The sequence below is a fragment of the Garra rufa genome, chromosome 3 (genome assembly GCF_049309525.1).
Source record: "Garra rufa chromosome 3, GarRuf1.0, whole genome shotgun sequence".
Lineage (NCBI taxonomy): Eukaryota > Metazoa > Chordata > Actinopteri > Cypriniformes > Cyprinidae > Garra > Garra rufa.
Genome location: NC_133363.1, coordinates 56,273,104 through 56,286,188, shown reverse-complemented (window position 1 = coordinate 56,286,188; position 13,085 = coordinate 56,273,104). Strand labels below are relative to the sequence as shown.

Genomic DNA, 13,085 nt, shown 5'->3' with positions numbered 1-13,085 from the left:
GAAACCCAGATGGGACGTTTAACAAAAATGAAGTCAGACAACTCTTGACACATTTTCTTTTTTTCCTTAAAAAGGCTCAGTATTAAATACAAGATGAAAAGAAAAACTATGACGTTAATGATTTTAATATTTTTATTTTTTTATCTTTAAAGATGTGAAAGTAAATGTAAATATTTAAAAATGAGTTTTTTTTTTTTTAATATTAATTTTAAAAATGTATAATACTGTTTAACACCTTTAATGTTTTAAAACCACAAAGAATGACTGAGTGCTTCCCAAGCCTTTGTAAACACAGTGTAACAAACAAAAGGGTGTAACATTCAACCTTTAGCACAAGCAGCAATTAATCCAAGCAGAGTATCACGTTTGTGGACAGACCGCTCTGAATTTGTGCTCTGTATCCAACCACAGCTATTAGCTTATCACCCGCAAAGGCTAAATGCTGTGTGTTCTGCATATCTTACGGGGATGTTTGGAAAGATTTCACAGCCTCTTAAATCTTCCTACTTAGCTACATCCAAATCTGTGGGTAGCTTACAGTCTGTTCACCGGCCATCTGACGCACATTTTGCACAGAAATGGCAAGAGCTGCAAAATCAGCCAGTTCCAATCCGATCGGCATGCAATACGTGGCTTTTGGGAGTCAGGTGGTGCGCCAATCGCTGGAAACAAACAATGTTCACGGCCATTACCGCTTACTAATGATTGAGCCCTAAGTGTCCATAAATTTGAAAGAAAGCCCTCCATGATAGCACTTTATACCATTTACGGCTTCGGTGTTTGAGACAATAGCAGCTCGCATTTGAGAAATACACTATAACGTGCATGGACACTAACTGTAAATAGATGCAATAAGAATAGACCATTTTACCGCCACCGTTGTTTCCGTTGAACAATACATGCTGCATCTGCCAAATGGACTCTGACTAGTCTGACTAAAACATTTAGGGCCAAAAAAAGCAGTTATGTCATTCTCTGGTGAGTCTACCTAAGTGTCGGGATGGAGTAAAGTGATCTCCTAGAAGAAACAACAAATCAGTAAGACCACAAAAAGAAATCAGGCTTCACTGGGCAAAAGCTCTTAAGATCAGTGAGGGATCTCAGAGGTTTTATACTAAAAATACTTGGAAGGGCTGATTTTAAGGTCGTTTTATTTATAGTCACACATCTGAATATATAAAGCTTAAAGGTCACCCCCATGTCTTTTAGATTCTTTCTTCAGTCAGAGAGAAATTAAGGTTTTTGAAGAAAACATTCCAGGAGTTTTCTCCATATAGTGGACTTGGGGATGGGGATCAATGAGTTTAAGGTCCAAATTGCAGTTTCAGTGCAGCTTCAAAGGGCTCTACACTATCCCAGTCGAGGAATAAGGGTCTTATCTAGTGAAACAAACGGTCATTTAAAAAAAAAATTAAAAACTTTATATACTTTTTTATCCACAAATACCTGTCTTGCACTAGTTTACAACTTCACGCATTATGTAATCACATTGAAAAGGTCACCAGGGGTTAGTTCTTCGTGTGTGTACTTCGGTTCAAAAAGGTAGGATAGGTCATCTCATTTTCTCCTCCAACTTTAGAATCTCATCCTTTTTGTAAAGGATGTTAGTTTTTTTTTGACCATTCGCTTTGTAAATACTGGGTCGGTACTTCCACCTATGTCACATGTGACTTTTCCGACGTGTAAAGTATACAAAATTTTTTTTTTTCGGTTTGCATTTCCACATGAATGAAGCATCAACAAGCATTATTTAAATAATATTTTATGCATTAATAACCTAAAAACAACCTAAAATAGCAATATTCACAAAAACTGTTTGCTACAATGCCTTATGGGAAAAATATAGCCATGCCAGTGTATTACAAATCTGGATGTGTACTTCACATATAAATAGACAGTGTGATGAAATATGAAAAATCTGACCAACAAAAAGCATAAAGCCCCTTATTCCTCATCTGGGCTTGTGTAGAGCCCTTTGAAGCTACATTAAAACTGCAGTTTGGACCTTCAACCCTGTTTATTTCCATTCAAGTACACTATATGGAGAAAAATCCTGGAATGTTTTCTTCAAAAACCTAAATTTCTTTTCGACTAAAGAAAGAAAGACATGAACATTTTGGATGACATAGGGGTGAGTAAATTATCAGAAAATTTTACTTCTGGAGTGAACTAATCCTATAATAAAACAGATTACAATATGATACGTTTATTATATTACATTAATTTTCTTCAGCCTACCATAAATAGGGTGACCAGACATCACGTTTTTCCCAGGACAGTCCCCTATTTTGGCTCTATTTTTAGTGTCCCGACTTTTGAAAAAATCATGTTTTGTCCCATATTTCAAAAATTCTTTATAACTGGGTGATCAGAGCGAGTAGGAGTAGAGTTCTGTCATGTGTAAACAGCCTAATTAAAGGTAATTAAGCTCGTCTTAGAACAAAATTACCATCCAATCACAATTCGTTATCGACTAACTTTCAGTAAGCGAAATCACATTGAAGGACACCAGAAGTGTTCTCTCAGACAGTTACTGTGCGATCAGTTCTCCTTGCGCCTAAATTGTCAAATACACACACTGTTGTCAAATTAACAATCGTTTGGAGTATCTCACATAAATACAGTGTCTGTTATGGCTTAAATGATCATAAACAGGTGGGAAAAACTGATATGTATCAGTATATTGCATTCATTCGGTCTTAAAGGGACAGCAGCCTAATTAAATACCTGTCTATCTCATTAATGTTAATCAAACAACAAAATATGTTAAATAAATGTATACATGCTAAATAAACCTACTGTATTAGAAAAATGAGTTTGTTTCAGGTAAAATGTATCATGTTGAGGTCATATAGCCCACCCCTAACTATAAATAGCTATTACATTGTGGAAAAAAAAATGATAAAAATGACACACCATCCTTCTCAGGCAGATACTGTAATGTCCATCTATGTAAACTAATGTGTAATGCGCCTTTTTGACTCTTGTACAACTTCATCAGGATCAGAATCTAGTAATGGGATTGAGCTTGGGGTATCTTTGGTTTTCTTTGCTGTCCTTGCAACCCAACCCACTTTGAGTTTTTAATATTCCATAATGTATGTTATATTTAGAATATGTAGGCTAATCATCTTTCAAAGGCAGCTAATGCATCTAGCTGTCCTATTAAATGCCTTTACAGTAACTGTTTTTCTTTTTATAACTTTATTTACTTGGCGTTTGTGTTATTGGCTCCAGAGTGCTTTACATGACAGTATGTGCAATGCATGATAATTAGTTCAGTGAAAGCTATGTCTACCCAACGTATTAAATCCAAACTTTAAAATGATTAAAATGCATGTTTATAGCTAAGGTGAAAGAAACTTAAAACTGAGAAACTAAGAATAAATCATTACAGATTCACTGAATATATGCAATACAGCTTTCTAAATTCAGTTTGCATTTCCACATGAATGAAGCATCAACAAGCACTTATTTAAATAATATTTTATGCATTAATAACCAAAAAACAACTTAAAATAACAATATTCACATTTCCCTGTCTTGTGGGAAAAATATAGCCATACTATTGTATCACAAATCTGGATGTGTACTTAACATATAAATGGATGAAATAGGAAAAATCTGACCAACAAAAAGCATAACATTACAATATGTCTAGCTCTGTTTCACACATAAGATCACTCAGCCTCTAAGTGAAGTCATTTTGTCAGAAATAGTCTTGTGTCGATCTGAGTCATGTTCAAATGAACACATAATATTTAGCCCTAATTGAATGAGATGTCAGAGGAGGGGGTTCAGTGAAGAAAGTGACATTTTAGGAAAGGAGAAACACGTAGAGGAGAAAGACTTAATGAGGGAGAGACTTTCCGCCCTCCCAAGAGGATATGACCTTTCCTCCTTCCCTACAATGGGTCCTTCAAATTTATTAGGCTCCTGTTGATATGTGGGCTGTGGAGACACAACGTCTGGCCACCCAGTCTGCGCTCCGTCATTTAAAACACAGGACATTTAGGACGCATAAAAACAGAAAGGTTCATTCAAGTCAGTGTGGGGAATTAACAAGCGGGTTTCTTTGGGAGCTGGGGAATTCATTGTGATGGAAATATGCCTGAGATTAAGGAGCGTGCTATCAGTCAAACACAAAATGCATGCCAGAAATTGGAAATAAACTACTTATATATACTTGTTATTGGGTGAATCTCAAAAAAACATATGCAGGTAATATTTTACCTTGAAATCAACATACAAAAATTAAAGAATTGCTAACTGCTTGAAAATAATCTCTTAATAAAAGAAGAAACTAAATATAGAAGAAAGAAACTAAAATACGCTTAAAGGAGTAGTTCACTTTCAGAACAAAAATTTACAGATAATATACTCACCCCCTTGTCATCCAAGATGTTCATGTCTTTCTTTCTTCAGTCGTAAGGAAATTATGTTGTTTGAGGAAAACATTTCAGGATTTCTCTCCATATAATGGACTTCTGGTGCCCCCGAGTTTGGACTTCCAAAATGCAGCTTCAAATGGCTCTAAACGATCAAAGCCTCAGGGTCTTATCTAGCAAAACGATTGGTTATTTTCTAAAATAATTTACAATTTATATACTTTTTAACCTTAAATGCTCATCTTGTCTAGCTCTGTGTGTACTCTGTGTAGAGATTAAAAAGTATATAAATTGTAAATGTTTTTAGAAAATAACCGATCGCTTCGCTAGATAAGACCCTTTTTCCTTGGCTAGAGCCCTTTGAAGCTGCATTTAAACTGTATTTTGGACATTCAAACTCAGGGGAACCATAGAACTGTATTATATGTAGAGAAATCCTAAAAAGGTTTTCCTCAAAAAACGTAATTTCTTTACGACTGAAGAAAGAAAAACATGAACATCTTGGATGACAAGGGAGTGAGTACATTATCTGTATATTTTTGTTCTGAAAGTGAACTATTCCTTTAATTTTTGTTATGCAAAAAATACACATTGTCGTTTTTTTATTATATACTCCTAAAAATAAAGCTTCTTTACTGGCGTTGATGGTTCCAAGAAGAACTTTTAACATTCATGGAAACATAAGACTTATTATAGACTATTATTATTACTTCTTTAGACTTACTACTATTGTATTCTTCAGACATTGCTGAGAAAGAGTGAGAGGGATTCATTTATCCACTTAACACTGTATGTTCTGTTATTAAGAAAAACTCAATTTTTAGAGTTATTAGAGTCAAGGAGGTGTAAGATACTCTCAGTAGTTGCAATGTACTTAACTTACTCCACATATCTTAATCAATATGTTTTGTCTTTTGAAAATTCTGCCTGTTACTGAATATGATTTATTTCCATCGGCCATTACAGCTTCGAAAGTGGCCACTTTAATCTTCTGAGAGCCACAATTGAATAAGACATAAGCAGTCATCATCTTTGTCACTGAAGTTCCTGACCGTATTTCTTAATGAGCCCGCAATTAGCATGTCCATCTGCTCTGTCTGTGCCTCGAGTGAACACAGGATCTTTTACTTTTTAGCCCATTCATGAAGTGCTTAGCCTGTTCACTTGCCTTTAACTGAGACCATTATCGCATACTCTAGAAAATCATGCATTGCTCTGGTTGTGAGACTCTGACAGACATCAAAGGTCACAGGTAGACATTTTGCTTACTGGCATGAAAGGTAAAAAATGTAGTAATGAGAGTATCACGATGATTTCTCCTAGCTATGGTAAAAAGAACGTCTATCCATTAGTTGTGCAACGGTTCAAAGAAAGGTTAACCAACATGAAAAGTAAAAGCTATGGTTTTCAAAAGAGGTATACCTTCCAAAGGGCGCCTGCATTTCAGAAGTACAAAATGATCAGAAGAAAATGATTTAAAGTTGGCGTTAATAACAGTTCATCCATGCATGTTTAATTTTTGACCTCGTAATTTTTAATTAAAATGTCATTACTCGATTTTCCAGTGAAACAATGGATTTCTCTGGTGATGTATTTTGCACTTCTCCAATTATTTAGTCTGCTTAATCCTCACTCTTTTCTTACAATTGACTGCAAGCTCCACATTTGAGCAATCTGCTATTCAATCAACAACCGATAGATAGAATCAAGTTCCTGGCCAGCTTGTTTTCCTTTAACCTACTTTAACCTACTTCAGATTAATTGCAGTATTAACTGATTTACAGTAGGACACATGTTCCTGGATCAACATTGATTGTTTTTTCTACACTGAAAAAAAAAAAGTTGTAGAAACAATTTTGGTAACACCATACTTAAATCCTTTGTGGCTTTATGGTGTACATTATATAGGTATTGCACTTACATCACGGTTTGTTCAGTTACCCAGATGCGTGGCCATATTGGAGATACTCAGATGTAAACAACAGCATGGATTGCATGGTTAATGTACTACTGAATATGTTGTTCTGCTAATTTATCCTGTCTAAACCACAGAAAAAACATGTGGAAGCTGCTAAATCATATAGAGAAGGACTTAGTAAGCAGGAAAGGGCACAATATTTTGACAAACTAAAGTTAGCAGGTGGTAAAGATACGTACGAGCAGTATTAATTAAGATATTAGCCTAATATTTCACCTACCTGACTGGAAATGATAAGAACAAATACAAATGTTGTCAAGATTCTTGCCCTGGTTCAGTTTGGCCAACCACAAACGCCTTTTGTTCCTCAGACAGTTTCTTGAACCCTTCGCCTTGATTTGTTGTAACTTTTGGCAGTCTATAGTACTCTAAATGTTTTTCCCGGTCTGACCCATTAGTACAGCCAAAACATGACAATAATTGACCATTTTCAGCAGCAATAATCAGCTAAATTTGCAAGTTCCGTTTGGTTCAGTGAAACTGTTTACGTTCAGTGCCACCAATATTGCCGATTGATGACGTGTCCTGAAAAAAACTCTATATCTTATTTTTTTTTATAAAAAATGAAAATCCATTAAAATATTTTTCTTTGTTTGATTGTGATGTATTTAATTCATTATATTTTCTAAAGTTGTAACAATTAATAGGTAAGCATTACAATTAAGTATACAATTATTCATGAGTTAATATAATGCATTATAAGGTGACATACAAGACATAATTAATTCATTAAAACCACTTTTATAATGCATTATACAGGTCCTTTTCAAAAAAATAGCATATTGTGATTAAGTTCATTATTTTCTGTAATGTACTGATAAACATTAGACTTTCATATATTTTAGATTCATTACACACATTTGAAAGTAGTTCTAGCCTTTTATTGTTTTAATATTGATGATTTTGGCATACAGCTCATGAAAACCCAAAATTCCTATCTCAAAAAATTTGCATATTTCGTCCGACCAATAAAAGAAAAGTGTTTTTAATACAAAAAAAGTTAACCTTCAAATAATTATGTTCAGTTATGCACTCAATACTTGGTCGGGAATCCTTTTGCAGAAATGACTGCTTCAATGCGGCGTGGCTTGGAGGCAATCAGCCTGTGGCACTGCTGAGGTGTTATGGAGGCCCAGGATGCTTCGATAGCGGCCTTAAGCTCATCCAGAGTGTTGGGTCTTGCGTCTCTTAACTTTCTCTTCACAGTATCCCACAGATTCTCTATGGGGTTCAGGTCAGGAGAGTTGGCAGGCCAATTGAGCACAGTAATACCATGGTCAGTAAACCATTTACCAGTGGTTTTGGCACTGTGAGCAGGTGCCAGGTCGTGCTGAAAAATTAAATCTTCATCTCCATAAAGCTTTTCAGCAGATGGAAGCATGAAGTGCTCCAAAATCTCCTGATAGCTAGCTGCATTGACCCTGCCCTTGATAAAACACAGTGGTCCAAAGTACTTTTTTCGGATGAAAGCAAATTTTGCATGTCATTCGGAAATCAAGGGGCCAGAGTCTGGAGGAAGACTGGGGAGAGGGAAATGCCAAAATGCCTGAAGTCCAGTGTCAAGTACCCACAGTCAGTGATGGTCTGGGGTGCCATGTCAGCTGCTGGTGTTGGTCATAAATAAATAAAACATCAGAATCGAGATAAAAACATCCCAACTCTTCAGAATGCCGCAAGCGCAACGCAAGTCATGAGACATGAACCAACCAATCAGCTTCATCCTTTCCCTTAATAACACTGAAAGCACTGGCAAGGTGGAGAAACAGCTTATCATAGCTGTACAGGAATAAACATTTTTAAATAAATTTGATAACAGAGCTACTGCAAGCGATTTTTAATGCTGAAAATCTATTTATTCTTTGCTGAAACTACCGCGTCTTTATGGAGAGCGCATGTCATGGCTGCTTAGCAACGGCAGACGCCACTGGAGCTCAAACTACAGAGCGGTTTGGCAAAGACTTTGGGTTTGGAAAGAAAGAGAAGGTGGCGCTTCAGCGTTTTCCACGCGTTTTTAGGCGCAACATGTGAACGGCCTCTAAAACAGATTCACCGCGATGACGACCTCTGAAGTGAGATATAAGATTGTTAAAACTTAACGGCTTTTTACCTCCTCTCAGAATCCTTGCTAAACATGTGTTGCAAATAGCAGTAGCATCGTCCTCCGCTGTCACCGTGAAAAACTTCCAGACCGGCGAAGGCGATGATGACGACACAGATGATGACGTATTAAACGCGACAAAGGCTGAGAGTCACTGCAGTTTACAGCTGCAGTCACTTGCACTCGGAAAGCAGATGAATCTCAGATAAACCAGACTGATTGATTGATTTACCAGCAAGAGTCTAATGTTTATCAGTACATTACAGAAAATAATGAACTTTATCACAATATGCTAATTTTTTGAAAAGGACCTGTATATAATGGCTTTAAGTAAATTGTTATCATAATTTTCACTTAGGAATTGCTAGTAAATGTGCAATTAATTACGAAGAAATGGCAAGTAAAACGTTGAATTAAACGTTAATTTTTAAGTAAAAAGACTAAAATTTTATTTTCTTATACCTTTCCTATTTTTTAAAGTGTGTCTAGCCAGAATTACCCACTTATTTTATAGCTAGCTATTCTATAATTGATTGATAGGTATGCCATTTCTGGGATGTTGATCCAGAAAAACATTGAGTAAAATCAAATCAAGTTGATTTCTGATCACACTAACTTTATTGATCAAAAAATGTTAGAAGACTAGAAGCTGGGATTTTTTTTTTTTTTTTGACTCTTTCAGTTCACTGTATCATTACACCAGCTACTGTTACAAATAATAGATCTGAGCCCCAGTGTGCACTAAATGTAAATTGCCTAACACTGTTTACAAGTGCATGGAAGTGAACAAGAATAATTAATTCAGAGAAAACACACATTTAAAAGACATTTTACTCACATGTAGCGGAGGTGAGGGTTCTGGGCAAATGCACGTGCCTGGATTGTCCGTAAACTGCAGTTTATTATCGTCCTGAGAAAAAAAAGAGAGAAAAAAACTACCATATGAAAAATGCACAGTGATCACAGAAATCAGTGAATGACAGGTGTCATGGCTGGCCACAAATGACCAGCATCAATCCAGCAATGATAAGGGCAGATGAATTTCCCAAGGTGAGACCACCAACATTTATTTCAGCCTCCACACAGCACGGTTCACCCTGTAATTTTGACTGAGGGCCCTGTTGTTGGTCATTTGCACCTGGCACTGCAAGTCGATCATTCAAACCTGAGGAAGCCAACAGTTCATTAGAGCCTTGCGGCTTGATATACACCGTTTATGATGATAAACTGCAGAAGCAATCTCAGTTCACCATCTTTCCCATCTCTTCAGAGAGTGTCATTAGAATAATGGTATCATCAGGGTCCCCAATTTCACAGCACTGAGCCGCAGCGGCAGCTGGAATGAATTGTGCATCCTAAAGACTTCGTGCACAGTCTCGGTGGCATTAATTGGTAATGACTGCATCCTTTTCATTACAGGAATTTAATGCAAAAAGTGATTACACTCACAACACCCTTATCCGGTGAACAGTAATCAGTACAGAATTAGTTTTATTATGATGATGGCTCTATAGCTATAACTATTTCAAGGAATACAATTATCTGTCTCTGTTGTGTGGGAAGATGTAAGGAGGATGCTGACCATCTTTATACCATTTCTCCTCTTAACCATTCAGCTTTTAAAAGCCTGAAAACAAATGCAAGGGGCCTTATTACGAAACCTTCATGATGGTCCTTCACGTGACACACGTGAACTTGTGGGGGTGGGATTACGAGTGTAGGCAGATATTTTATTCTGGCGCTGCTGCAATGATGCTTCTGTATGCGCTAGTGAACTCCCTATGAGCAGGTCGGTGGTCCTTACCAAAGTTTGAACTAGAAAAATTTGGCAAAGTTTGGCTGAATTAAAAAAAAAAAATTAAACCTTGCACTTGAAATGTTGCTTAGGCCATTTGTATTTTGAATACCTCAAGATCTTTTCAAGGTTAAAAGGATGGTTCACCCAAAAATGAAATTCGTAAGTAAAATCATTATACTTAGACTCATGTCCTTCCAAAACAGCTTGACATCTTTATTCCGTGGTGCACAGAAGAGTTATTTTAGGTACAAACAATATTTCCACAGCAACAAAATAAACAGAATTTTGTGCTCTACTGAAGAAATTAGGTCATACAAGTTTGAAACAAGTAAATGGTGACTGAATATTCATTTTTGGGTGAACTATTCCTTTAAGACTTTGATTAGATGGATTGACACATAGATAGATACAGTGTGTAAAAATAGGGATAGATGGATGGATATATAGATGGACAGATAAATTTATAAATGGGCAGACAAATGGCAGCTAGATAGAAACATGGATGGATGGATGGATGGATGGATGGATGGATGGATAAACAGAGGATGGATTGATGGATGGATGGATGGATGGATAAACAGATGGATGGGTGGATGAATGGAGAAACAGAAGGATGGATGGAAAAATGGATCGACATGGAGAGATAGATGGATGGACAGTTTAATGGATAAATGGAGGATGGATGGATGGATGGATAAACAGATAGATGGATAGATGGATAAACAGATAGATAAATAGATGGAAAAACATGTATGGATGCATGGATGGATGGATGCAAGGATGAATGGATAGACAGATAGATAAATAGATGGATAAATTTGGATGTATGGATGTATGAATAGACAGATGGTTGGATAAATAGATGAATGAATGGGAGAGAGAGGATAGACAGATAGACAGTTGAATAGATGGATGGATGGTTGGATAGATGGATGGATGGATGGATGGATGGATGGATGGATGGATGGATGGATGGATGGATGGATGGATAAATAGATCGATGGATGGCTGAATAGACTGATGGTTGGATAGATAGATAGATAGATAGATAGATAGATAGATAGATAGATAGATAGATAGATAGATAGATAGATAGATAGATAGATAGATAGATAGATAGATAGATAGATAGATAGATAGATAGATGGATAAACAGGAATTTGGATGGATGGATGTATGGGTGAATAGACAGATGGTTGGATAGATAGATGAATGAATGGGAGAGATAGAGGATAGACAGATAGATATACAGTTGGATAGATGGATGGACGGATGGTTGGATAGATGGATATAGACAGATTAATGGATGGATGGATGGATGGATGGATGGATGGATGGATGGATGGATGGATAGACAGATAAACAGATGGATGGACGGATGAACTGATGGTTGGATAAATAGATGGATGAGAGATAGGTATACTGTATGGATAGACAGATAAATATATGCTGTAGATAGTATATTGATGGATGGATGGATGGATGGATGGGTAGATGGATAGAGCGACAGACAGACAGACAGACAGACAGACAGACAGACAGACAGACAGACAGACAGACAGATAGGTAGATAGTAGGGGTTGCACCGATTAATCATCTATTCGACTAGTCGACTTTAATGCGCTTTAAGCTTGACGTCGACTAGTCGCTGGTCCTATAGAGGGCGCAACAGGATAAGAAGTCTTTGAAGTCGACATTTACGCTTTGTGAACACGGCTAAAATAATAGATAAATGCATACTCTAAAAGTGCTCCACAACACGTGTGAGTATACCATCTTGATGTTTAAAACTGAACAGGAGAATGCACGTTTTAAACAGCATGTTGTAATTGTCATTCTAATCTAATGCACTGCTGCGTTGTAACGTACACACATAGGCTACATACAGTAGCTCGCTCGTACATCACGTGCAGATCGTGTGCACACAATCATTCAAAAGCGCGGTGGGGAAATGAATTGTCAACACTGTTCCATGATTTCTGGCTAATATAGCTTAGAAACTGAAAAGTTCTAGCATATATTTCTTAGTAATTAAAACAGCTTTATTATTAGGCTAGTAGAGAGACGTTGCCAGGTAGAATTAATTCACACATGCAATCGCTCTCTCACTAATGACTTTATATAAATGTAATCTTTACAGTGCTACTTTATCTGCTGATTTTGAACGAGTAGAAATCTGTGAGAAATATAATGACGCAAAGACAAAATAACCGATTAGTTACTGATCATACTGATTAACAAAGTATTATAGGAACAAAAGCCATGTAGGCAGTGCTGTGTCATAGCTGTGCACAAGGTGTTTGAGTCTCAGCTCAAGGTTTATGTGTTTTTGTTCAATAATGACGTCATAAGCGATTAGTCAACGTCGACTCGACTTTCATCACGTAAATGTCGACTTTCAAAAATCTGAAGTCGTTCAACCCCTAGTAGATGATAGATAGATAGATAGATAGATAGATAGATAGATAGATAGATAGATAGATAGATAGATAGATAGATAGATAGATAGATAGATAGATAGATAGATAGATAACATCAGTGCACAAAACTACCAGCTTACCCATCAAAACCCCACAGGTGGGCTGAGATATTGTATGACTCAACAAAACTATTCCACAGAAAACCTCCACAGACAGGTCCCGCATTCATGCGTTTGGTTATGTAACATTGCTATCTGCAGAGTTTGTGCTCAAAAAAAAAAAATATGTGAAGCGCAGAGCTCAAAACACACGGAAGCCGATGACCTTTAGTGGAACCTCAGAGGGTAATTTAGTGGCCTGCAGGTCAAAGCTGTTTCCAGGCATGGGAGGAACCAGGAGAGCC

The 13,085-nt window shown here is 36.7% G+C and overlaps 1 protein-coding gene across 1 annotated transcript in view; it reads right to left on the bottom strand.

Moving 5' to 3' along the window:
• The window catches only part of LOC141331670 (NT-3 growth factor receptor-like), a 178,817-nt gene that overhangs the window by 136,665 nt on the left and 29,067 nt on the right, over window positions 1–13,085 (bottom strand). The window contains exon 3 of the mRNA XM_073836708.1: window positions 9,303–9,374. Within this exon, the coding sequence (XP_073692809.1) occupies window positions 9,303–9,374 (72 nt within the window). The remainder of the gene's footprint in view (window positions 1–9,302; window positions 9,375–13,085) is intronic.